At 39.6% G+C, this 27,984-nt stretch overlaps 1 protein-coding gene across 1 annotated transcript; it reads right to left on the reverse strand.

Annotated features, from left to right (window-relative positions):
• Positions 1 to 9: 9 nt before the first annotated feature.
• CHODL (chondrolectin) lies at positions 10 to 27,984 on the reverse strand. Its single transcript, XM_040091144.1, has 7 exons — positions 27,894 to 27,984; positions 12,535 to 12,847; positions 11,072 to 11,229; positions 6,519 to 6,566; positions 6,072 to 6,155; positions 4,655 to 4,757; positions 10 to 549 (listed from the first exon to the last, which is right to left on the reverse strand). Exons 1-7 carry the CDS (start codon positions 27,982 to 27,984, stop codon positions 465 to 467), a joined length of 882 nt encoding a protein of 293 aa, XP_039947078.1. The 3' UTR covers positions 10 to 464.

The raw sequence follows: 27,984 nt of genomic DNA on the forward strand, positions 1-27,984 counted from the left end.
AAATATTTTGTATCAAACTTTTATGCAAAGATAAATAATTGTTACACTGTAAAATTGTCAGTTCCATTTACTGTACATTGACTACAATACAATGCATAAGAGACTAAAAGAAACAGAGGAGGTTTGTTTAACTACAAACAGTCTTAAAACTGACATACATTGTGGATTTTTCCCCATAAAAACTTCAAATGCTCTGTTCGTTTCATTGCTCACAACTAGCTAACTTACATCTCTTAGCAAAATAAACACATACCCTTTATTTAGCATGGCATATTTTGTTACTGAATTAATAAACAAACATTATATAAAAATGATCTGAACATTTGCCTCAAGGGGGAGCTTACAGTTCATTCTTGTAGATCCTTTGCATTTTCAAGCCATTCCAAGCTAATGTTCTTTGACGACATTATAATACAGCCTCACTGCAAAATTTTATTTTTGCTTTGTTTTCAGTCAGTAAATCATTATACCTCCATGCTACTGTCCTTCCTAGGCGTCTTTGAAATCCATAGTGTGGACTGGTTTGGACTGGTTTTTGTTCTTCCTTTACTGAAAAATAAAAATATAAGCTATTTTCAGTGCACGTGTGCCTTTGCAGTCCTGATTCATCTCTGTGATCAAACCTAAGCATTCCGTCCCCGGATCTCAAGGCCACATTTGGTGCTTTCACAGTGTGAGTTTCCCATACACAGTGGCACTTTTTCCAAAAATACCACACCACCCTGCTTAGCAGTGCTGCTCCCAGGAACTGTACTGAATTGGCCTATACAGTTTTTATTTTATTTTTTTTCCAGTTCCCTTACAACCACACCTCTCGTACAGAGTAGTCTCTCCGGAGAAGGACTCAGTTTGACCATGGCTGGTGGGAGCTGAGCACTTCCCTTGTCTGGGGAGGAACTAGAGCACACAAACCCTCCTAAATCCATGCCCAAGGTGCAGCCCACCCACCCCAGTGGGTAGCACACCCCTGCCCACCCTGGGTACACCGACGGGATCGCTGCGCACCCCTGCGCCAGCAAGCCTCTTCCCTTCAGGGCTTGACCTGACATCTAATGAAGTGATGGCACATGAATCAGACTCCTAGCAATGAATGACTGGTAGAAAGCTTCCTCAGGGCTAGTTTTCAGTCAAAACTGTCAATAGTAGGTTTTGTGTTTGGCATTTTTTCAATTAAAAAAAAGGTAAAACTGGTTCCAAAAAAAGTACTTGCTCTGCAATACTGCTAAAGTGTTCGCTCTGATTTTTCCAGGGAGCCCTGAGGCACCCTGAAAGTTTATGGCAGTCTTTCACGTGGCTACAGCTGCCACAATACACCATCTTCCCTCACTCAGACTGGCAGATGACAGTGCACTACAGACTACTGCCTGCAGAAACAGGAGCCACTTCAGGAGCCATTGCAGCTGCATTTCAACGAAAATGCTTCAATCTCTGGGTAGAATATTTCACACTGATGGGGTTTATTTCCCAATTAAGTAAAAACCAGAGGAAGAGAAATAGCCCTTCATAACTCTGTAAGGTGGAAAGCTAAGAGTCCCAACAGTCCTATACATTCAGTTTTACTCCTTTCGTGGTGTGTAAATGCAAGCAAGTCTGAGTTGATTTAAAATGTACTTCGAGGGTGCTGAATGCTACAGTAGTTTTCAATCCCTCCAGACTTACCTCTGAAGTCCTACAAAGTAGTGCATTATGTACCTGAGCCCATTGGAGTAATTGAAAAGACTCCCTCTGGCTTCAGTGGACTTTAGATCAGGCCACAATGCTATAAACAAAGCAATTGCAATGAATCAAGTAGTTCCAGCGCTTCCTTCTTAAAGAAACGAAGTCACTACTTCCTTCCAGATTAATCCAGCAAAAGGAGGCCTAAATTAATGATGAAAGGCTTTGAATGGAGAGTCCTTGCCACATAGCAGGAACAATTTCTAAATACCTTGGATCAGAACTTGAGCTGTATCAAATTTATCTTCAGCAAACCTACGCTGATTTTCACAGCTGGCTCAGGAAACAGATTTTAGAGACAAAGGTAGGATGCAATAAATAGCTTGAGCATATTGGTGTTTTGACCATCAAATGCAATCATAGAAACTGAGAAATATACCAGGTTGGAATCTAAACTTTCTGCAAGGCATTCAGATGATAATGGAGATGGGTCTTTGAAGCAGTTTCTCCTTGCTTCCCTGGAAGAAATGAAAGGGAGAGCATCTAAGCATGAATGAGCTGATCATTTCTGCTAGCTACAGGGACGAGGTGTTGCTTTGCCTTATTACTACCCTTCAAGAGCCCAATGTCAGGCAAAATTAGTCATGACCTTTCAAGCTAGGCATGTCCTGGTTGGCCATGGGTTGTGGCTTTCAGAGGAAAGGTCACCATGCTGTGGAAGCCTAAAAAAGAATGAGAAGTCAGGTTCATGTGGAAAGTTGGGGATCCCTCCTTCCCCAGCAGGGCAAAATCCCTTTCCTAAAGCTCTACAGTGTCCAGATGATAAGTTCAAGTGATTGTCTCTTTTTCTGATTTGGTTTTTGCCCAAGAACTTCATATTTGTGATGAACTAAAATGATTTGCAAGGCAGGTCACAATTGGAAATTGAAAATAGATAGAAAAATACTTTTTAAAAAACAAAGTTTTGTTTCAACAGAAAAAGATACTTCATTTTTGGTGATTTTTTTTTTTAATCTAAATGATTTTTAAAAATTGTTTCATTTCTTTAACAAAAAGTTTTGATGTAACTCAAAACCGACATTCTGGGAACAGAAAGAAAAAAATAATAATAAAAAAATATAAATAAATAAATAAATAAATAAATGAAAACACCAAAAGGAAGAACATCCAACCAATAAAAAAGAGAACCCTGTTTTGCATCAAAACCATTTTGTCCGTGGTTTTTGTATTATTTCATCTATCAAACTAATCAGCTAACAGAAAAAAGGGCAATCTTCCAAGGTGAATTTCCAATATTTGTGTCATGCAATTTTGAAATCTTGGAAGTTCAGATGAATTACTTCTGGATGAACTGCTATAGCATCAAAGGCCTGATCAAAGCCCACTGAAGTCAACACTACTGTTTCTATTGATTTCAGTGGGCCATGAATCTCTCATTGTTTTCCCATGGCTATTCAAGGGCTGAAACTTTTCTCAGAAGAGAAAGACCCGCCAGAACAGGTACTAAGATGTACCATACTTACCAAGAAATCCAAGACCACTGCAATAAGGGCTCCAGAATTCAATTACTGTGTAATTGCTGGTGTTATAAATATTATTATTTTACAACTCTTTTCTACTTTGAGCTTCCAAACTTATGCAGCCCCAGTGGTGAGGTTTATACACAACATTTCAGAGGCTTGTATTTGCCTGTCATAAGACAGGTTGGAAAGTGTACATTTTCCTTTACTTTATAGAAAATGCATAAAATAAAAACACAATCAACTTTGTTATGCAGACCTCCTAACATCTATTCTTTATGATAACTTGTATCAATGAGGCATGGTACCAAGGGGTACTGCAAGTATCACTGTGCACTCACTCATACAGACAGAACAGTCTTCACATTTGGAGTGTTTTCTCACCTGAAATAAGTTACTGCAGCTATTGGCAGGAAATATTAAGTAAAAACCATAAGAAAAAAATAAAGGCTAAAAATAAGGAGGATTTCTTTTTTTTTTAAATTCCTTAAAACAGTCGTAAAATATTCCTCTTAGTTATTCCTGCTCTTCAAGAGGGACAACAGCTTATGAATCCACTTATTACTCCTGATATTTTACTAAAATGGCATTTATTTATATAACATATTTCAGTTTGAACGGTTCTGGATTAAATTAACTTGAAAACCCTTCCTGAACTAAAGTATGAAAATGCTATTTGAAAGTTTCAGAAATACTAATTCAGAAAAAAAAAATTATATGCTGTCATATTTTTATGTATCTATAACATATTTTGAGAAAAATCAAAAGTCCAAAGAATTTTAAAGCATGAAGCAAAGTATATTGTATTTGAAAGGCTGAAACATTTCCTTTTTGCCTAACAGTGCACCTGCTTGATACCATAGCTAGGAACACATATCTATTTGTTTTATGCATCCTCTTTAGCACGTACATGATGTACAAAGATGTCACACTGGCTTGCGGCTCAAAGAAAGCTTTTGCTTTTCAATTTCAATTCTGTGCTCCAGTGGTCCATCTGTTGTTTGTATGATATGTGCAGTGGAGCAGGATTAAGCAGATGCTGGCCCTTAGGTTTGTCCTTGGAACAAATTTTTACTTTAGGTCAGAAAGTGAGTCCTTGGGTTCCCCCTGTATCTGTGAGGGACCCCTCTACTGTTTCCCACAGCCCAGGTACTTTACGGGTGGTAACCAAATGAAAAAGGTGAACTAAAAGTGCTGACAACAGCCCTGCCTATCAAGAGGTCTGCAGAGACTTTTCTTCAGAAACAGGTGGAGTCCCAACAGCTACTTTGAGACCTGGAATTATTTCAGCATGTTGTGAAAAAGCCTGAAGGTGAATGTTCAGCTGTAACAGCTGTAAACTACTTGCATTTTAATAGATGAAAAGGTTCTTATTTGCATATTTGGGAACAGATGTAAGCAGTCTTTCAGTAGCAATAGCTTGCCAATGGAAATATGAATTCTGCATTATAAAACCACTATGGATGAGTATATTTTACCTTTTATGAAGCATCTGGAAACAGCAAGTTCCAAAAGCCACCAGTATCAACAGCAGTAGTGGTATCGTGGGTATTACAACATAAATTAAATTCGGAATTATACCTACAAGACAAAAGTTCTCATTAATGTCTCCCATGTTGAAATGCTTTTAATCATGTGAGTAAAGATCTGGAGTAAAATAACAGGAATACATTAACTTACACAAAAGAACACATATATTCCTTCTACAGGAAGAGCTCCAAAGAGAACTCAGCAGTATTAAGAATAAAGCAGCACTTGAGTTATGTGCAAAACGTATCTTAAGGTCTTCCATTCTGATATTTTCCAATTTTTAAATTCAAACTTCCAGCATTTTAGTGGAGTACATTTCACAGCCTAATTTTTCTACAGTCCATTTTAACAGTTGTCTGATTCCCTGCCCATGCAGGACCACAGGAGAAATGAACCTGGCTGTCATCTTTCCTTTCCTCTTAAAAGACACATATAGCCTCTCCTTGGCTAATGAGGAGAACCAGAGGTGCTCCTCTGCAGGTCCCTGCACAAAAGGAGTGGGAAATGGTACAAGCTGAGACTCTTATCTGTCTACAATAGAGGATGGGGTCTGCAACTTCCATAAGGGTACGGTTTCCCGGTGACTATATGCCCATGTTTTATACTAGTACCCTTTAATGTGCAAATTGTTGAGATTTTTCTTACCCATTATCCTATTTTGTACATATTTTTCCCTAGCAAGAATAAATGTGAATATTCCAGTCGTGTTTGAATTTTGGAGTCTTCACACAGTTTGTATGAAATGGTATTATTGATTTCAAACCACAGTTCATCAATATAGTAATTCCTCTGGAGTTATAAATAATGGAAACAGCAACCTGGCCCAAATCCAGACAACCAGTGAGCGAACAAAGCACCCGCTTTCCATAATCCCATGGTGCAATCCTGTAAAATCCAGAGCCGCTCCTTAGAGATGTTCAGTTTCTTGAACTAAAGCTATGCTACAACTCCTCCTGAGCCTCGGGACTCCGTTCAGAAGATAAACTGCTGAATGAAGCAGCCAGGGGCATTGCAGAGCCTGGGCAGCAGGCATCCACTTCCCAAATATCAAGTGTCTTCTCTACTGAGAATCTCAGCAAGGCACTGAACTCCTCTTAGCATCTGATTTTCCCAAAACACAGGGTACTCGGAGGAGCTATGGACACAGTGTTTATTCTAAGTTTGGTGAGACGAGGAAATAATTGGTTTCCACAGTAACTAAAAGGACCAAGATGCACGAAATGTTATTCAAATATATGTATTTTCAGGGCGCTTCCCAGGGAAATAGACTGTTTCTCCCTATTGACAAAAATGGAAACTGAAATATTTATTTAATTCCACTGTTAATATTTTTAGCAGAACACTACATTCATATGAACACATTACCTGTTTCAGTAGCAATAATATGATACTGGTCTTCTGGTTTGCTTGTGTCGTAAGAATTTCCTGCTGGCACTGTTGGAAAAATATCTGAAAAGGAGATCAGCCATTTTAGGAAAGTAGTAAAAAATATGATCATTATGTTGTTAAATGAATTAATTACATTTCAATTTATATTTGGAAAATTAACATTTTTATGATTTATTAAACATATATGTAAACAAGATTTTATTACAAAACTGGAATTATATCTGGAGGAAGAATTACAAGCAGTGTTATTCTGGACAACAGCCATATATTTGTAGCTGTTGTTCTCTGAAGAATTCATTTTTCCTGTGTTCCAGTTCTTAACTCTGCCTGTTAAATTTGAGTTATTTTGGAGGTTCTTGTATACTATCCTTATAATTATGTATTTACCATTGCAATGGAATTTAATGTGTCAAAATTTCTTACCGTATTCTGGCTCTGCTCTGTCTCCTAATTCTTTCTCTAAGACATTATCTGTTAAATCAATATTTGAAATTGATTGTTGAAGAATGAAAAATGTGTGCAATAAAACAGATGTTTCCATTTTTTTTTCATGCAGTATCACAGAAATAGATACATTCCCCCACACAATAATTGCATAATTCTTCAGCATTTCATCTTCTTACCAAAGACTCTTTGCAAACTAGTGTCAAAGCACCTCTAGTTCACACATTTTGCTCCTTAGAAGAAGGCTATAGTTCAGTCTAATTTCACTTCTTGGTAGCCTCTGATTTAATGGCTAACCGTTAAAGGCTTGAGACATAAACTTTAGAGAATTAAGGATTTTAGAGGGGTTAAGATTTTAGTTAGAGATAAGCTTTGCTGAAATTAACTAAAGTAGATAAGTAGGCTTTGCTGAAATTAAAAGTTAGTCATTAACTAAGAGAAACTGGGTTTGTGATCACTCTTCCGTATTAGAATAACTGATTACTTGTTAACTTTATGTTTGGTTAGCTGAGTTTATAATGAAGAATACAGAAACTGATAAATAGCTTTTAGGAACATAAGAAACTGTAGACCTCCTCTGCCCAGAAACCCATTGAACAGTCAGAAAGACAGGAAATAGGAGTCCTACCAAGGGTTCATTTATCACATTTGCATTGAAAAGGTAGAAAGGTCAGAACGAGGAAGACTTCTTTACTTCCTCATTTTGGGGACTCCTCCCCATGAAAAGGACCACCGACCCATTTCAAAGAACAAACTATGCATGCTTAATAGCATTTGAGCTAATTAACATACGACGTGGGGAATGGGACGTACCAGGGTTATGAATACGCATTTGTGTTATGAATATTCAATGCTTTTGTAAATAAAAGGACTCTGTGATCACCTGTAAATTGTGGTGTGTATTTGGGAGCTATCCTGCATGCTGCCTGGCGTCATAATAAACATAACACTTTCTAACTTTAAACTGTTAGAGAGTTTTTGTCCGTCACAGTTGGGTATCGATACTAGATCAGTACCCATATTTTCTTTAATAATTCAAGCTAAGCCTCTGAACACCCTAATTCTTGTACTGAGTAAAGTGGCTAACATATCCAAAGCTTGATTTGTGCAGTTTTAAAGCAATATAAGAAGTTCTCTCTATCATAAGGTTATACTCACTTAATAGTTTTATGAGACTACAGTTCTGAGTGTCTTGTTAAATACAAACCGCTGGGAGAAATCAAAACAGTGATAAAGCCTAATGGATAAAGGCAATTATTTCACCTACCCTGGTGAAAACCAGCTACATTTGGCCTTATATAAAGGAACACGCCAAGATACCCCAAAGAACTGAGCTGCTGTCTCTTGACAGCAGAAGAGGAGATGAGTTTTTAATTTGATTGCATAATCAAACCCACAGGAGCTGGACAGGAACTAAATGTGGTCGCAATTACCAGCCTATAATTAAATTTAAGATTGCTGAATGATCAATATGATCCAAAGCCAGACTAAACATTGCAACAGCAAATGTTGTCAAGGGAGGGCTTGGAAAAATAAAAGTGTCTACCAGAAATGTAGTTGCTACTTGAGCAAGGCTGCCTAATGAGCACTGTCCTGGACCTGCTGGTGATACAATCAGATGTAACTTCAACGTCACCGACAACCTGCTTTGGCCTGTGGCTGGGATCACACACCCTGTACTGAATACAGACAGGAGAGTTGTGAAAAACAACATACTCATATAACAAACTGAGATTCAATATGCATGTGGCACTTTAGTACTCCTGGTGAAATGGATGTATTTTGCATTGCTAAGAGCTGACGTTGAAGCCTTTACATTGATTTGAGGGGGAAAAGGTCGTTTGTAAGTCTCACTTGGTTTGAGATAACAAATGTAATTTTCCTACAAACATTGTGTTACTTTCTTCAGGCAGTGAAAGAAATGTCATATATCTATTTATATACATTTTTGCATCTACTCCTTTCCTCCATATGATAGATAAATACATTTCTGGAGAATAGTTTGTTTTGCTAAAGAGCACAATTCCAACAGTTTGAAAAATAAACAGCGACAATTCAGTAGTACTGTATTTAGGTGCATAACAATGTCAATACTAACAATAATTTACCTATACATTGTTTGCCTTATACGCCTCATCATAAACTAATAACCCATTTCTACCTAGAGAAAGAAATATAAATGTATTTTCATTGTTACTGTTATCACTTTTTTTTCTGACAATCCAAAATACCCAGTGTTTTTTCAGATGGTAAAAGCCATAGAAAAAACAATTCTTTACCACATCTCAACAAGAATGGTAAGTAGTTCACTATTACAGAATAATTATCTAATTTAAATTTGTTTGCTTTTAAAGCTACAAAATGCACCTGAAACCAAACCTTTTTAATAATGCCTGAAGTTTCTGACATAAAAATGTTGGGGTTTTAACAGCATAAACATTTTTATTTTGTTACAACATTTCAAAATAATTCAAACAGTTCTAAAAGTGATAAAATTGTCACATTTCCTTGAAGGACCTATGATGATTAATGATCATCATAAAGTAGTGATATCCACTAACAATCTCAAAAGCAGGAAAATATTTAGGGAGTGATATACCAAATACATGCTATACCAGTATACCAAAACATGTTGGCATATCATCTCTGCCAAATATTTAATATTTGCTTGCAATATTAATTGTGATTATTATCCTCATTAAGAGACCAGAAAGTGAAAAAGTTATGTATCCACCAAAACCAGAGGAACAAAATAGCCTTGGATCTCTACAGACAGACAGATCTCTACAGAGAGTGATTATTGTTTGATCATCAGCATAGACAAAGAAGGTAGGAAACTGCAGAATTATGTAGGTGAAAGAGCTGCTAAGAGTAGGATATCATAGAATGGTTTAGGTTGGAAGGGACCTTAAATAATAGGTTTTTTTCCAACCCCCTGCCATGGGCAGGGACACCTTCCACTAGACCAGGTCACTCAGAGTCCCATCCAACCTGGCCTTGAACACCTCCAGGGATGGGGCAGCCACAGCTTCTCTGGCAACCTGTACCAGGGCCTCAGCATCCTCACAGCAAATAATTTCTTCCTACTATCTAATCTAAGCCTACTCTCTGTCAGTTTGAATCCATTCCCCCTTGGCCTGTCACTCCAGGTTCTTGTAAATAGTCTCACTCCATCTTTCCTATGGGCTCCCTTCAGGTAGTGGCAGGCTGCAGTCAGATCACACCAAAACCTTCCCTTTTCCCATCCTGATCAATCCCAGTTCTCTCAGCCTTTCCTCAGGGCAGAGCTGCTCCATCCCTCTGATCACCTTGGTGCCTCCTCTGGCCTGGCTCCAGCAGCTCCCTGTCCTTCCTGTGCTGGGAGCCCAGAGCTGGATGCAGCCCTGCAGGTGGGGTCTCAGCAGGGCGGGGCAGAGGGGCAGAATCCCCTCCCTGCCCTGCTGCCCACGGGGCTTTGGATGAGCCCAGCACACGGGGGTTTCTGGGCTCCCAGCGCACACGGCCGGGCCATGTCCAGCCTCTCAGCCACCAGCACCCCCAAGTCCTTCTCCCAGGGCTGCTCTGGGTCTGTGCATGCCCAGCCTGGATTGGTACTGGGGTTGCCCTGATCCAGGTGCAGCACCTTGGACTCTGTCTGTTAAACCTCGTGAGATTCCCATGGGCCGCCACTTGAGTTTTTAATAATTAATAAATGAAATAAATCCATCATTTCATATGCATTCTTTTAGTTACGAAAAACAAACACACCAAAAATTATTTTAAAACATTTGCATGATCCTGCTGAAAAACACATTTTCATTTACTTTAAGTATACCGCCAAGAATAGAAAATGTTACAGGCTCAAACTGGAAAGTTTACTGTCCACGTCCTTTCTGGTTTTGCACCATGTTCTAGTTTACAGTTCACTTTTCCTCTATTGACATATACAGAACTTATGTCATGTCTGAAAGCACAGCCAAATTGCCTAAGATCTGTTTTTTCTGTCCCCAACTCAACTAGCATGCATCTGCTTTTCATATCTCTAAGTCTACATGCATGACTGCAGAAATTTTTCCTGCTGTTCTGGACTTCATTCTTCAAGCCATAACTTTTTAAAACAACCACCACACTTAAGTTGGTATAAAATGGCAGCGCTGCAACTACAAGGACAGTGAAATATTTTTTACAGGAGGACCAAGAGATATCTTGGTCATCCTACCTAGAAAGTAGAAAATGTACACTTAAAATGCTTTGTGAAGTAAGGGAATCAATTAAAAAAATAAATAAATAAACCCCCCTGGGAATGCAATATACTGAAGATAACTTTGAAAACGTACTTATTAGATATAAACAGATTTATTTAAATGTATTAAAAATGTATTTTAATATTGTTATTAACATATTATATCCCCTGTTAATGCCAGCTCAGGCACACACCAAAGTAACCAGTACTACAGGCCAAAAGGTACTTGAAGATTCCCTCACAAACCAAGAGGCAATTAATTTTCTAAGACAATTACCCACCATTAAAATATAACTTCAGTTTTACCTACCTGGGATATATTTGCAGATAAAATTGTGCTTCATGTTGCATCTGTCATCATTCCATTGATAAAGGTATGGCCCTCCCAGACCAGGGTTCGCAGTCGGCTGATGATACATCACCACACAGGCTTCACTTCCACAGGAAGGCTCATCTGTGTACCAGTTTCTAGTTTTGAAGATAAGATTCATCAGGATGATAAAGAAAAGAGTTTATATCAATGAAGAAATATCAACCCCAATGCTCCCATCTGCTTCAGAGACATACTGCATTTCCCAAAATCCTCCTGTGAAACGAGTTTAAGGCCCAAGCTGCACATATCTGAATGTTAAAAAAATTCTGATCAAAGCACCTCTGCAGAAACAACACCCTACTGCTCTGCTTTCCTCCCTATTAGACTCTTACCTGTCCCCTTGTCTTGAGTTTTGTGAGTTGCTGCTACTCTGGACTTCGGCTTCAACAGGAAATTAAAGACTTTTCAAAAAAGGTAGAAACAGAACCATTTACACTTAGCATCTCACAATAATTTATTTGGTGGCTTGTTGCATTGTGCTCTGTATTGTTTGTTTCCTTATTGTATTTTATGTTATTTCATTGTAATGGTTTGTTCTGTACTCCCCTGTTCTCCTGAGGAAATGTTATGTTCCAAGGTTTGTCCCTGCCCTTCTTTCCTGTCAGTCCTCCCATATTCCTCCCAGTCCCCTCCTACAGGCCCTGCCTGTCATTCAATTGTTCCTCCCGGCTTCTAGAGAGTTCAGGTAAGGACACTCAGTGATAGGGCAGGAGTCAAGGAGGTTCCTCCCATTATGTTCTCATTGGTTTCTTTGAATGTCCCTCCAACCCTGTTCCACTCCCACCTTGTCCCTCATTGGATGTTGGTTTGTCTCCCCCCTTAGTCCCTCCCCTGTATTTAATCCTGGAGCTCATCGCCCCGGGCAGCTCGGCTGGAGAGGCTCCCTGGGTGGGACTGAATAAACACCTTGGACTTTTCCCTCCAACTGAGTCTGACTCCTCCCTCCGTTTTCGGCGAGGTCTCTCCCATGATAAGGGGAAAACCCCCCTGGCCGCTCCACTGGTTCCCAGGATCCAGAGGAGCGTTCCCCGACTGATCACAGTGTCAGAGCTAACTTGGGTGGAGGGAGCGCTGCTCCAAGAAGGCACTGCGACAGTGGCTGGCTCCCTGATTTAAGGTGGCCAGAGCCTTGCAGAATTTACTTGCCTGATTTCCAATCATGCCCGAAAGACTCTTGAGTGGCAGAAAAACCTCCAAACATCATGCAGAGAAAAACTCTCTGGGTGGGAGCAAAGAAATTTGTAGGCTGAAGCCTGTCTTAACCTCAAATTCAAAGCCCTGATTGCCAGCTACCCTTCATCTGGAGAAGTCAAGGGGGGGACGCTACAAACTTCATGCCTTCAAGCAAGGCTTGGCATTTCAGGCTCCATTCCTTTCCCTGAAGCCTTCTCAACGCTTACCTGAATGGTGACATACTTCCATCAGCCCACTGATAGAGGTCGGGGCAAGCACTCGACGTGGCCACTCCATCGCCACTTCTCCACAGCCCAATCCAGAAATCACCATCAGAAATCCCAGAGCCTGATTTGGTGAGGTTTTGCAGCATGTTTTCTATTAGCTGCTGCTCAGCTTCACTCTCCAAACTCAATAAAGCCCCACCATCGATTTCACAAGCCTGGCGGGCCTCCTGGAAGCCCACGCGTCTAGACAAGTCCTGGAAATAGGCTAATTTGTAACATGAATGCTTGAAGGCACCATAGCACACCTTCTGGCCTGAAAAACAAAAACGTGGGACTGTTCAGAGTACAGCAATGAATAGCAAAGCTGCAAGAAAAGAATACAGTACACCATGCACACGCTAATGGAGGATGGGAGACTTTTTTCTGAGAGAATTCACAGTGATAACACTGGCACCACTGAAATCCTTTGCTCTAATTTAAATTTCAAATAGCACAGAGGTCATGGGAATCTATGCCATCTTGCCATGGCCTGTGAAACTCCAAAACCCTGAAGATTCCCAATAGGTTCTAGAAAAATATTCTGTCCTTTAATGACTGTACCATCAGGCCTCTCTGTTATAGCCAGATCTGTTTGGAGAGTATTTCCTTGACTTTTTCATACTAATGGACCAACTTCACTTTTATTGTGTGATTACACAAAAGAGCTATTCAATTTAAAAAAAAAAAAAGTTTCAAATTCACATGTTTAATGGCAAGAAGCAGCTGGGCATTTTTTGATGCCTTTAAGCTGACCTTAATAGCCTGTATGTGAGATAAACTCACAGCCACTCTTCACTACAATGTGCCTAAGTACAACCTGTAAAGGTCTACAGGAGGAGAGAATCTGCTCCTTACAGTTCTTTATCAGAGAAAGATATACCTCTGTTTCCTAAAAAGGAAAAATAATTATCATTTTCAACTACTAAGGCTCTCTAGAGTTTATTCAAGATATACAAGATGAGGAATTAACACATTCGCTTAGCCACAACTAAACTCCAGTATGTTTATTTAGGGACAGAAGAAGGCATCTAAATATAACCATCTCTCTCAAAAAAAAATTAATAATAATTAAAAAAAAATGTTTTCCCAGTTCAGAAATTTATCACTGGAGAAGAAAAGTAGGAAAATTTATTTTATTAAGTAAGAATGACTGAAGGATACCAAAGTAACAAAAACTACCATGCATTATGTAGCTTGCTTAAAAATCAACAAAAATCATTATTTTACTGGAAAATTTGACAATCACACAACATGCTGAGCTGGAAGGGATCATTGAGGACCATGGAGTCCAACTCCCAGCCCCGTGAAAAAACAGCTCAAGAGTCACACCATGTGCCTGAGAGTGTTGTCCAAAAGCTTCTTGAACTCTGTCAGGTTTGGTGCTGTGACCACTTCCCTGGGGAGCCTGTTCAGTGCCCAGCCACCCTCTGGGTGAGGAACATTTTCCTGATATCCAGCCTAAACCTCCCCAACACAGTCACAATTTCATGTCATCCCCTCAGGTCCTGTCACTGGTCACCAGAGAAGAGATTGGTGTCTGCCTCTTCACTTCCCCTCATGAGGATGTTGAAGACCAAAACGAGGTCTCCTCTCAGCCTCTTCTTCTCCAGGCTGATCAGATCAAGTGACCTGAGTGGGTCCTCATACAGCTTCCCCTCCAGACCCTTCACCATTTTCGTAGCTCTCCCTTAGGCACTCTTAAGGCCTTGATATCCATCTTATATTGAGGTACCTGAAACTGCTCACAGCACCTGAGTGGCATTCGGCACACTACCGGCACAAAGTAGTGGTTTATAGTACTAGATCAGATGTGCATTTGAAAATCCTGTATTTAGTCTCACTTTTAGGCAAACCCAGATACGTGACTCACATAAATGACATTTGATCAAGATTTATCCTGTTTCACCTTAAAAAAAAAAAAAGTAATTTGTCACAGGGAAACAGCAACATGGCCACATAACTTCAATTGTATTTAAGTCTTCACAGGCAATGTTTTTCTATACACAAAGAATAAACACCAAAGTAAACAAAAAACCTTAAAAGCTAAAATAAAGCTCATTTTTTTGTATTAGAATTGTTTCATTTTTGTATTTAATAAGCAGGATACTTCTAATAGCAGACAGCACAAGGGCTGAGATGGACATCTCTGTATTTGTACAGAGCATAGTTTCAAGTACTTGTAGAGAATAAGCAGATTTTATCAAAGATGCATTAATATAGGAATGGAAAAACAGGATAAGCTCTTGACTTTTAGCTAAATCTGAAAATAACTCTTATTTTTTGGGATCATTTCAGTTGTAGAAAGCTAAATTATAGGGGCAGTAGGGGTAGACTGTGCTTAACTTTCTAGGGTTTTCTACAATTCTTGGAATCTTTCTAGGAAAAAAAACAACAACTCTGAAATGTTCACTTTATAATACCCTATTAAAGTTCATCTGGAAAAGGACTGTCAGGAAGAAAAGCATTTTTTAACTTCATTCTTGGCAGACAGACTTCTGAAAATTTAGCGGTTTATCAGTAATTAATCTATCAAAATAACACAGTAACAAAACAGTCTAAAAAAAGGACAAGCTTGTGCCACAGATATGGAAAAAGCCAGACTCCAAGATTAGGCAGAGAGTGCCAATTTTGATTTTCTGTGATAACATCCTGACAACACAACATATGCCCCAATTTCTTTCCTGATATTTCCCTTTATTCATATAGGTTAAAAGCCTTGCTCTCAATAAATGTAGCAAGGGCCATAATCCTAGCTGGGCAGTGGTGCTGAAGAAGCAAGGGACAGATCCTTTAACAACTACAAAATAATGGGCTTCTTCCTAGACTTCTTTGAACAAAAGAACTACTGTTATCAAAGTAACAAGGAGGTAAGTCTAAATGTTGTGAAGTGGGAAGTGCAAGAATGAAAGCTGCATTTGAAATCCCAGCTCATTCCCTTCCTCTACAATGCTGAAATTCCAATTTTGTTAACATGATTGATTTTCCCCAGGAACTCTGTCTCACTGACAGGACAGAGTGCACAGGGAAGGAGGAGCTGATCAACATTTTGACCCTAGCTGCTGGGTGAGTGACAATGGCTTATTGCCAGAGCACACATATGTATATAACAACACAAACATCCAAAGCCTAGCACTGAATTTTGCAGGACACGAATCACTTCCAAGAAAAAGTGATCAAGCATTTCCCTGCAGCTGAAGATTGGATTCAAAGAATTAATTTGAGATGTACATGCAAATTTAGGATGAGTGCTTTGTCCATTGTTGTGTTCTTTTAATTTTCCCAGACAAACTTTGAAATAAACTCTTCCATGATTCCTTTCATTCTGTGCACGTACTCCTCCTTGACATCAAGTAGTAAGTTATGAGCAAACTCATCTGCCAAAGTCTCCTGGTCACAATTTCAGCCATGCAGGAATGTTCAACCAATTGTGATGAGTAGGCTGGATCATAATTCCTGTGCTGTTCCTCCCTCTCATGGGAAAATAGCTTACCTTTGCCTTTATAATGCACAATCCACTCCCCATCCCTGCATGTTTCTCAGGGGGCTGAAGCGCTCCCCTCACTCTCTATTCTCATGCACAGCCTTTGCTCTTCTGTGACCCTCCCAACATCTGAGTCAAACATTCCAGCAGAAGAAATGGATCCCTGCTAGCTACCTAACTGAGCTTTCTCAGGATGCTCATCTGCCAGTCAGCTTCTGACTGGAGACTCAAGTAGAATCATAGAATCTTTTAGGCTGGCAAAGACCTCAAAGAGCATGGAGTCATGGCAAGTGCTGTTTGTGACCTGCTCCAGGGCTTGCATCCATAAGCGGCGCTGTATTCTTGTCCAGTACAGAGGCTGTATCAATGCTCAGCTCCATCACCCAAGGAAACCAGGTGGGACTGTATGGAGCAGCAAGGAGGATGACAAGCGTTTGTGATGTACAATGGCAAAGAGCTCCTGCAGCCCCTAATACGTGCCCAGCTTGCCACCACTGCACACTCAAAACAGGCAGCCCTCTTGGAGCCATCAGAATACAGATGTGAAGGCCCAATCTCCACCCAAGGGTTTATCTGAAAGGGTTTGCAAGTTAAAATCTTGAAGCCTTGCAAAAGACATTTTCTTTCTTCCCTCAAACTGACCTGAATAGTTTTTAAGGACACTGTTGTTATTGCAGACGTTTGGGAAGGGTTAAGTAACTCTAAAATCAAGTTTTACAAAGTGAAGAAATTGAACAAATGAAAATTTGCATGAAATCCAACTCCTTAATTACTGCTCTTTCATTCATTGCTCTCTCTACCTGGGGCAAGAAAAATAATTTCCTCCTTACAGGCTGATCATTTCTGCAAGAATATACCTCCAGAAACCACCAAAGAAAACAGCAAGAAACAAAGAATTAATTGGCATTAAGACCCATAGACCCAAACTGTGTGAATGAAGTGTGTGAGGCAGAGCAGTAAGCTTTCTGGAAGAAGCTGTGAATTTCTCTTGTTCTAGTTAATTTAATCCCTGTGTAGGCAGTGACCTACTCTGAAAATTTTCTTTCTTCTTTTGAAGCGGACTTTGAACCAGTTCCACTATGGCAAATAAATGTGTTAATGGAAATCTGCAGTTAATAGCTGGCAAATCAGTTGACATTTTAGTGCTCTTCTCGGAACACACTGAGATGTCAGGTTTTAAAGCTTCATTTTTTCTCTCACTACTAATTTCTGAACTACAAAGCAGAAATAATTTACCACTGAAAAATGACAGAAGGGACCACACTGTACAGGAGAAAAGATAAGTATGGAAATATGAACTATGTGCTATTTGACCTTATTCTAACATCTTTCAGCGGACTCCACAGTTAGTTCTAAAGAAACATTTTGCTATTTCAGCTGTGTAAATTGAGTTCCAATTTTTCTGTCACAATTGAATAGAAATTAGATTTGTAAGCAAGACTATTGGAATCAATCATGTTAAGATACTATGCAACATGAATCATCTTTTTTTTTTGTCTCACCATCCCATTAGCTGACGAAAGCAAGTGAACAGTATTTGCTCCAGAAACTGCTAGCTACCATTTCCACCCATATGGGTCAGTTTTTATCCTTGGGTGTTTCCCAGAAAGTCCACAGTAGAATGTTTAGATATCAGCCTCAGAACACAGGGGTTTTTTTAAAAAAATTACTCATCAGAATATTTCTGCAGATAATTGCACGGGCTGGGGGTGGGGGAGGGAATCTTCTTCAAAAAAAAGAAATGAGCAAATTGCAAGCTGTTATTTCAATCAGTTGCATCTCCATTATGTTTTTAAAATCATGCTTCATTAAACAAATAATAGGTTCCTTGATTTCTATCATGACAGAAGTTACAGCTAATATCATTTAGAAGCAAAATTGCTGCTAAAACACCCAGGTAAAAGACTCCTCTCCCTAAGAGCATCAGGCTTTTTACTAAACTAAACCCCTACAGGCCCATGAGGAGCACAAATGTCAGTGACACACCTCGCTTAGCTGGAGTCTTTGAAGACATCAGGTGAAAGATAAGCTCCCTGCTGATAAATCCCATTCCTCTTCCTCTTGAAACTAAACTTTCCTCTTACAGACTAACCTGCAATCCAGGGTTTGATACCATTAGCATCCACCTAGATTAGGTCAGCCACTGCATGTGCACAGAATATGTGAAGAGAGAGAAAGATGAATGCAGAAAGCCTGATGTACAAAACTCCATTATGTTTTTGTACTTTGACTTTTTCTTTCTTCCCACAGAAAAGCACCGGGTAAAAAGCAATGTGAAATACTTAACATTAACCAGAGGAGTGTGAGCCTGATGGACACCTCTGAAAACAAAGTGACAAACAAAACCACAAGGACTTAAGTGAAAGTGATAATGAAAGAGCAAAACAGAAATTTATGGTAATTAATCAAAATATTCTCTGTCTGTGTTATGAAGACTAGTCTTGGTCTTGAGCTTGCATGAGTGCAGCAACCTCAGGGATGACTAACAGGCATGCAGAACACTGGGCACAATTTGTTTTCACGTGTCCCCATGTCACAGGGCCCTCCACACCAAGTCCCAGTGATGCACTCCAAAACATGGCCAGTTAGAGACTAAGTGCTAATAAATTTTCATAATCACATTTTGTTTCAAAGCTGATGCATCTTGTCAGATGGTCTTCGTATCATACAGTCAGATTTTGACTGGGGTCACTGCTGGTCACGTTTTGCTATATTACATTACTGCTCTTGATGTTTTACTGCATCATAGTTGCATCCATCCACCAAATATATTTTTTTTTTATGTTTCATATTACTTAAAAAAAAATCTGTGACAACATGTCATAATTACATTCTGTCTGCATTTATGCTAAAAGCAAATTGCCATCTTCTCTCCCAAAATTTTGTAACACTGAAGACATATCATTATCTAGCTGAGTCAGAGTTCAAGCCACTGATGTTTCTCCGCTCACAGTCTCAAGTCATTTAAGGAATTCCATGTGCTTATAAATTAGACATTCAAATAAAACCTGCTGTACAGATCACATGCCAGCCTGTGTTTGTACTGATATTTTCATAGCTATCTCTCCCATACCTTAGCGTGTATTTTTTCCTCCAATCCTCCTAAGAACCAAGCCTTCTGAGAGAAGATAAAGTTGTTACTGATTTATTCTGGATTAAGTATTATGCCTAAATTATCATCAGACAGTTTTTTTCTTAAGTGATTTCCCAGGGTGAAAAATTTTCAAAGGTTCCAGGTCACTTTTAATGGGTTATATAAAGAACCCTGAGGGCCACATTTGCAGACATGCTCAGCAGACAGTTTGTATGCATCATATCAGAGTCATGAGCATGCAATGTCCAAGGTGGCTAAATGGAGGCTGCCCCCAACCTCTTGTGCAAAACTCATCTATCAGCCATTCTTAGAACACTTCTTGTAATGGAGTATCTTTCTTGCTAAATTTTGGGCAACTAAAAGTTATAGATGCATTCATAGACAGCAAGTCTAAAATGATAAATAGGATTTTTTTCTCTTCTTTCTCAAACACGGTCCAGATAACATACCTTTAGCCATTAACCATCCCATATCTTGTGAATTAGCAAAGATAATGCAAGAAATCCTCAGACACCAGGCAAACAGTTGTCTCTAGGATTAATGCAACTTTTGCAAAGAGAAAACAGGCCATGATGAAGTTTTAAGTAAAATCAAATTACTTTATTATACCATTTATATAGCGATCTAGTGCAGTTATGCAGAATATGAAGGTACACAAGATGCATTTGTCCTGTCCAATCCCTGTCTTTATTTTTCTTTTGCCATGGAAAGTGATTTTTGGTACATTTACTGCTGAAAATGGGGTTTCACCTGTATGTTAGCCTTTACTAGTTCAGCTGTTGTGTTTCTAAGTTCTTTTGGGGACAGGGAGGACAGGGAGTGGGGGGGGTTATTTCTGAATGACAGCTGTCCTCAATAGACCCATAATAGCTACACCTTAAAAAAAAGAGAGAGTGCAAAGGAGCACCTGCAGTATCATTTACATATTAAATGTTACTCATTCCTAACACCTGGGTTTTGCCATCAGCTGAATACAAGTGGAATTAAAATTGGATCCGAGAGCTTCTCTGCACAGTGCAGCAACATTGCTGGTTACAAAAATGGGTAGTTAAGAGTACACATATGACCCCTTATGACAAGTTTTGATCTAAGCAGGTTATTTTTGGGGAGGGTTGTCAAAGCCTCTGTGCTCAGAACCTACACTGTTCTAGGTCTTGGGAAGATGCAAGGATTCCTTGTCCTGCAAAATGTTCTTCATTGCATTGAATAAATTTCTGGGAGAATTTGTCCTTTCCACAGCAATTTGTCCGGATTTTCAAAATACCTGATGTAGTGCTCCAGGCTTTTTCTTGATGAACTGGGAACTGTAATACCAGCCTGCATGAAAGCTTCCATCTTCACACAGCAATGACAGGCTTATTCACTCATTTCCCAAAGAAAATAACACACATTTATTTCTTATACTTAGCTTCTCAACCCTGGCTCAAAAAGGAGGGATCTCAGGTCACTGATAACAGAGCTGTAAAGAAGTAGCTTGATGTCTAAATATCATTAGAGGCTAATCAACACTTCACCCTCCATAATTACCATTGCAGGAAAACATACAATTACAATTGTGTTAATCAATACAGGGTAAGTGTCTTCAACTGGAAAATTATTATCCATTTTTATGAAAATATTTTAGTCACTGATTCAGGTCATAACTCAGCATCAAAAGAAAAAAAATCTATAAAGTATTTTCAAAAAAGCTTTTTTTTTTTTTTTTTTCCCCAGGTCAAATCATTAAAGCCCTGACAGATTTCCTTTTTACTAGGTGAAACATATCTTCGTTTTGGCATCGGCTCTGGTTTCAGCTATCTAATACATCATAAATTTAAAGCATGAGATCCATTTAGCTTTTCCTGTAATAACTATTTTCCTTTCTTCTGATCATGTGAACTTTACAGGTGTATATCACAGGTCTGGCCATGGCAGTGAGCCACTTCCTTCTCTAAGGGGCCAGCTCACAGCTGCACTGTCCTGGGGTTTCACAAAATGCACCAACATAGCTGCTAAAACAACCCCCTAAAGCTGCCAATTCCCTTCCCTTTTTTAAGGAAAAGCTTGGACACAATCAGGCAAATGATAACACCCAAGTGTCAACAGCATTTATTTGAACTTATTTAAAACAAGAGGAAATACAGTGTGTTGGAAAGATCTACATATATACAAGTCTGCTCTGGGATGTGGATTATTTTACCCAGAACTTTAAAACCTCAGAACAAAAAAATCCCCAACCAAGCAAAATGCCCCCTTACTGCTGTAGTTGTTAGCAGTGGGGTGTTTTTTTTGTGGGTTTTGTTTGTTTGTTTAATTCTCATAAACACAGTAACACATAGGTTAATTCTTACAAACACAGTAACATAGTAAATTTTTATATGTCATAGCCTAAAGACATATCAAGTACTCCACAATTTCAGCTGTTCATTAAAAAAAAACATAAACACTGACAAGACTGGCCCAGAGAAGCTGTGGATGTCCCATGCCAGGAAGTGTTCAAGGTCAGATTGAATGGGGCCCTGAGCAACCCGGTCTAGTGGAAGGTGTCCCCTGGAACAAGATGGTCTTTAAAGTCCCTTCCAACCCAAACAATTTTATGGTTCAAATTAGGTCCATTTATCAATAGTTTTCTGTTTAGCCATGAAGCCCAGAACAGAATTCACAGAAACTTTAAAGACAGACATACTATAGCAGCTAAGAAGTTGTTGTTAACTTGCTGTGGAATAGACATAATAGACAAAAATTTTAGTCTAAATGTCTTAAGTATATGTGCCAGCATAGGGGAGTGGGAAATAGCTTTACCCTCCTATCCCAAACCCGCAGACATTTTCACAAATACGCAATTTTATACCCATCAGTAGGTTCACTCAACAGGTTTTCTCCTAGGCATAAACGTAAGCACTTTTGACAATTTCTGGTGATGGCTTGTTAATTGGGTTCATATTGTATTTCATTTTTATATTGGGTTTTCTGATGTTTCTTCTGTTCCCTGGAAACTGTATCACGTGGTTTGTCCCTGCTCCGCCGTGCCCATCCTCCCACACTGGAATGTAACCCAACTCTGTTCCACTCCCACCTTGTCCCTGATTGGGGAGTGGCTTGTCCCTGCCTCTAGGCCGGTCCCCCTGGGTAAAAGCCATGGGAGGAGGGTGGGGGGTGGCGGTCTCTTTGGCATGGGGATGAGGACAGGAATGGACTGGGCTCCAGACTCAAAAAGGGCCAGACACCTAAATAAAGCCATGATTCCCCCTAGACAAAGAGCAGACTCTTTCCTTTTGCCATCAACGGATGCCTGTCTCTCTAAAGAACCACAACAATGGCTTATTTCTTATTTCTGCCTCTAGAAGGAAATAGTTCATATCTCTTTGGTCATAGAATCACAGAGTATCGCTCAGTTGGTAGAGACCCCCAAGGATCATCAAGTCCAGCTCCTGGCCCCAAACAGGACCATCCCCAAGAGCCCCACCATTTGCCCAAGAGTGTTGGCCAACTCTTCTTAAACTCTGACAGGCTTGGTGCTCTGACCACTTCCCTGGGGAGCCTGTTCCTGGGCCAAACACCCTCTGGGTGTGAAACTTTTCCCTGATATTCAACACTACTCTCCCAGTCAACAGATGCACCCTACATCAATTAAATTAAGAAAAAAAGGAGAAGAGAGAAAATATACTCTTTCTCAACTATTTTTCATAGCAAGCCTAATCCATTCTCAGTAATTTTCAGTGAAATTTAAATGTCTTTTTTGCAAGTAGGTGTATTTTCAATAGATTTAGATAATATATATATGGGTGCAATTTATATTAATTTCCTCTGTTTAAGAGCTTCCTAGGGTATAACATCCTTTAAGCATTTCAGTACAGGAGCGTGGAGCATTTCCTTTTAGCGGCAGTTCCACAATTAAAAGAGAAAGCAACAAGCAAAGCCTTGCTCATTCACCTGCTCCTAAGAAGGTGGGACAAGCCAATGCACATGGAATCTTAAAACTGGTGACAGCTCACTTAAAGCAAAAGAAAAAAAAAATGAGGGGAAGTTTGAGAGGAGGAGAAATCTGTTAGAATATTATAAGGGATCATTTACACTAAGAGAAAATTCAGAGGTATAGCATCACTGGTTAATTCACATTACATGTAGTCCTTGAGATACAATGTGGGATTTATCTCACCAAATTTTAGGTCTTCCCAATAACCTGTCCATATGTAAACTGGCTCACTGACCTCACCATGTAAACAACTGAATGAAACAAACACAGATAGCCGTATCTAGTAGCACAGATCTACAGTATATTCAAAATCCAAATTTAAATTAAATTAATCCCACACTTAAAATATCAATTCCGATCTTATTAAGTGAGCCTAGAGTCATTAGCTGGATACTGCAGCTACATTCAGATTTAGTTAGAGCCATGCCAACTTTTTAATTAGGACTCATTGTTTTTTAAGATTTCTTGGAACTGAAGGTCCCACTCTTTGTCAGTGGTGGGAGTAGGGACTGCTTCAATAAGAGCTGCAACTTCCAACTAGTGAGTGACTAAGAGTATGGGATTAGAGTGTAGCAATTACCATCAAACTATTGTTTCATCTTACCTATTGTACCTATTAGCATGCACCATCTTTTCTGATCCATCAGAGATTTGCAAAGAGAAAGCCATTATGGGAATTAGTTGCAGAAAAATAATTCTGTATAGCACCCTTTATTAACCAAAGCATGTTCGCCTGCAAACATCTTATAAATGAGAAGTTCAATCTACATAGGATCAGACCTGAACTAGACAGAGTTAAAATTAAGGTACAGAACACTGAGTTCAAACAGGGAAGAGACCAGCCTTGTCTCTCTGGGAGCAAGAAAAGCCACATGAAAGCAAGCAGATTGTCCATACCATTCCACATGGTTTTTACCATAGCTCCCTCCATAAGTGTTTCCTCTTGGGGTCTTTAGCCAAGTGGAATACTGGGACTTGATAATCATGAGTTTGAGCCTTCTATTTTTGCACAAAATGCTGTGAGCAAAAAGTTATATTCCTGGGAAAGCAGCATGATGGTTTGAGTCACAGCAATAAGATTTTCTGTGTCTCTTCCCTTATCTCTGAACAGAACTGCAGCCTGGACAACCTGCACAACTCCCGCCCAAGGGAAAGGAAAGCTTCAGAGGATTGACGAAGGAGGATCACTTCTAATACAGAAATCCAACTCTTGAAGCTGATATTTAAGTTCTTGGGTATTTCTACCCTGATAGAGAAGGACTCCTCCACCATCAGAGGTCTCATCAAAACTGGCTTCTCATTCCACAGGGTGTTGTGGAATTTCTTGGTTTGTGCAAAGGTGTGTTTAGTAGAAACGTGTATTATATCCAAAAGTCATTCCTCATTTTACTTTAAGAGCCAAGCTCATTGATTTGCCCCCAAGAACGCAGTGCTCAGTACAACTGGATAAGGAGAGGAAATAATAAAGGAGTCCATGAGAATTCAATGTCCAGCTTCTGCACTTCTCCAAGTCTCAGATTTAGTGATTACTGAGACCTTCAAGTGAGCAAAAGGATCTTGTACTATTCTGAGCATGACTAACCAAGAAAAGCTTTTCTATTATGGAACTAAATGCTGGCTATTTCCAACAAAATGTATTCAACACACAACTGTTGCACATGTAGATGAGACGGCAGTTTTTATCAGGTTATATCTTTTCAAATTCTGAGCTGCAAATGCATCTTGAAATTTACAGTTCACATGGAAAAAAAAAACACAAAAAAAAACCCCACAACTTTACAGTAGAGGGCTTCATCTAGAGAAAACACATTTTGACAGACAAAACTCAGTGCAATAAGCAGGCCAAGAAAAATAAATTAAATTATGTGTCTTTTGAGAAAGGGTCTGTTATCTCTAGTCAATCCAGTACCCATGAAGACACTGCTTTAATTCTCTTACTTTGAAATAATTTATGTAGAACTCAAATCTGATCATAAGCCATGTGAATGAACATCTTCACTTCCTTAAAGGCATCTGAAGCAACAAAGTGTATAGTTTAGAGGCAACTCTGGTAGTTTCCTGACCCACCAAATGTTTTTCTTCATTTAGTGTTTTATATAGCTAAGTACTTTTGCACCAAAATAGATACATACTGCTTTAAAATACTACATCACTATTTAATCTGCTACTGATGCACAACAATAGCAAAGAGCAAAACTTTAAAAGCTGTAGAAATACAACTAGACAAACAGCAGTCATTAAGCTATAATATCTATGATTAATACATAGGCCGTTAAATGATTAGTAATAAGATTAGCTTGCATCTCTCCTGCCCAATAGATACTTAAAGTAATTGCATCTTTGCAAACTGCATTATCATCACTTCATGTTCTTTATGATGTCATGGGACAGCAAGGCAGACTCAGCACTTTCTCCTGAGCCTGCTTTGGTTTTTTTCCCTATAGGAATCAATTCTCTGGCAACATTAGATCGCTCAATGTGGAGGCTGTGAGCACTACTCACAAAACATCTGTCCAGCTATATTAAAAATTAAAAAGCATTTTGTATCACTGTTCTAAACTTCCCAAATTAAAGCTGACAAAGAAATAACACTAAAACACAAATTGTTTGATGCCAACAATAGTTTTAATTATATCCTAGGAAAACTACCATACTTGGAAAAAGTAACAGAAAACCGTTACTTAAAAAAAAAACGCATTTCAAAAAGGCAGGCCTTTCCTTCTCTGTCCTCTTGACACTGATCAAAATGGTAGCAAATCTGCAATTATTGCTAGGTCTGCTGCAAACTTACTGCAGTCAATGGGACTCTTTCCACAAGGTCCAACCAGCACTCAAGCAGCCTCACAAACAGCTTAGGTGAGTGATAGGTACTATATATTTATTTGGAACGAGAGCAGAGACATTTTCTACTATGCCAGATTATTAATCATGACTGAAGCATAAATAAACAGGGGTTTTTTTTATGCATAGGTCTGTTTAAGATATAGACTTGTGATTTCAAGCATAAGCTTGCTTAAGTCCAAACTGCTGGTTCTTATACAAGAGAGAGGTAAGCTAGATGGGAGTCAGGTGACAGCACACACTGACCAATTATTCAGTGGTACTATTTCTTGCCTGAAACAATGTCAACTGCTGCTAGTACTACACCTATCCATGTGCATGTGCCAGAATACGGGTGTGGTCCTTGAGATAAAGACAGGGGGGATAAAAAAGTTCTTCCAGTACATAAGAATACTGGCAATAAGCATAAACAAATAAACGTGGTTGTTATTGTGTAGAAAGCATTTATCTAACGAATACAACTTCAAGAAATAAACTAATGGTACATAAATGGTTCTTTCTGTAAGTGGCTTCAAACCCTCTCCTGTATTCTACCAGACAAGTATTATCAACATAATACAGTGACATGAGGCTCAACACATGCTTTGAAATGCTTCAGGGAAATATGGGGCAGAGTCTGTGTCCTCTCAAAACCCCCAAAGCCTTATGTGCATCTAGGAGCAGTTGACAAGGCATTATACACATATCACATGAGGCTTTAAAAGCTGGACCTCAGTTTCCTGAGACTCAATTAAACAGAGAAGCGGCAGCTAGAAGATTAAGGGACTGGGTTTCCTCAGCCACACATGGATTTCTACACTGAGACTGCTAATGCCAGAATCATCTCATAGATAATTAATCTTCACTATTCCTTAAAAATAACAGTGTTACATAGCAGTCATATAAATTGTGATACTGGGAGCTTTGATGCATCATATAAACCAGTACAACTCACAGTATAACAGAGGTAGATTAAATATTTCAGGTTACTGTTAAAGCAAACAAGCTTTTTTGAAGCATTGGAACTACTTAGCTATTGTTTCCTGAAGATACTGTTTTACCAAAAGCCCAATAGCCCATCTCAGTTGTAGGATTAGAACATGTTTCAAATAGAGCATGATGAAAATAGTACAGTGACTGCCCTCCCTCAGCAACTAACAAAATTATCTGAATTCAGCAATCAAATGCTTGCAACAAAAAAATAACCTACAAAAAAGGTTTTTTTGATACACTACTATTACAGCCTCAGAAACAATAGCATACAAATAATTTGCATTGTTCTGGAGACAGTTTGTAGAGAACCACGTTCTCACCCACATATACACACACGTAACTTGTTAACAAACAGAGTGGAGAGTGTAAATCTTTGTTTCCAAGCAAATGCATGGATGCATAGGCACATGCAACACACCTCCGAGAGCCTGTCAGCTTTAGTCTGGAGGGTCTGAATCAAAGTAGGCTTAAAGGGGGCTTTTTCGTTAAATTTAGCAGCTTCTGAACATATGCAAACAAAGTGGCAGTCTGTAACTCTTAAATTAAACCTAAGCTCCAATGTGAGACACAGATTTCTAAAGTACTGTCTTCCGAAAGGAGGTTTTGAGAGTTGTGGATGCACCGACACACAACAAAACTATTTATGCCGCACGCTCTTAAAAGTTTGCCCTCTCCTCCTAACAACATCGCAGACAAGAAGAAATACCCCTGCCCAGCTGCCAACAAAACTCAGTGCACAGACGCTCCTCGGGAAGACGCTCGATCTTTTTCAGCAATTCGGAAGCAGCCGGAGCGCAATCAACCAGCTCTAAGAAGACAGGGCAGGACAGGACAGGACTCCAGGCTGCCGCAGGAGCCGCAGCCCCGCAGCACCCGCGCCTTCCCGCAGCAGCCGCGGCTCCCGGCGCTGCGCGGATGGTTCGGCGAGCGGGGCCGCTCCCGGAGCGCTCCGCGCCGCTCCCGCACCGCGCACTCACCGCTGAGGACGCGCCCGGCCAGCGCCCCGGGCCCGCACAGCACCGCGGCCGCCAGCACGGCCGCCAGCCCCAGCGCTCCTCCGGCCCCCAT

This window comes from Hirundo rustica, chromosome 2 (genome assembly GCF_015227805.2).
Source record: "Hirundo rustica isolate bHirRus1 chromosome 2, bHirRus1.pri.v3, whole genome shotgun sequence".
In the NCBI taxonomy this organism is placed as follows: Eukaryota; Metazoa; Chordata; class Aves; order Passeriformes; family Hirundinidae; genus Hirundo; species Hirundo rustica.

Bases quoted from the DNA above. Each gene is read 5' to 3' on its own strand.
- CHODL (XM_040091144.1), bottom strand. From the start codon at position 27,984: ATGGGGGCCGGAGGAGCGCTGGGGCTGGCGGCCGTGCTGGCGGCCGCG. The intron at 12,848-27,893 runs GTGAGTGCGCGG...TTTGTTTTTCAG, and splicing joins GGCCGGGCGCGTCCTCAGCG to GCCAGAAGGTGTGCTATGGT. The intron at 550-4,654 runs GTAAAATATACT...TTTATTTTTCAG, and splicing joins TTCCAGATGCTTCATAAAAG to TAAAGGAAGAACAAAAACCA.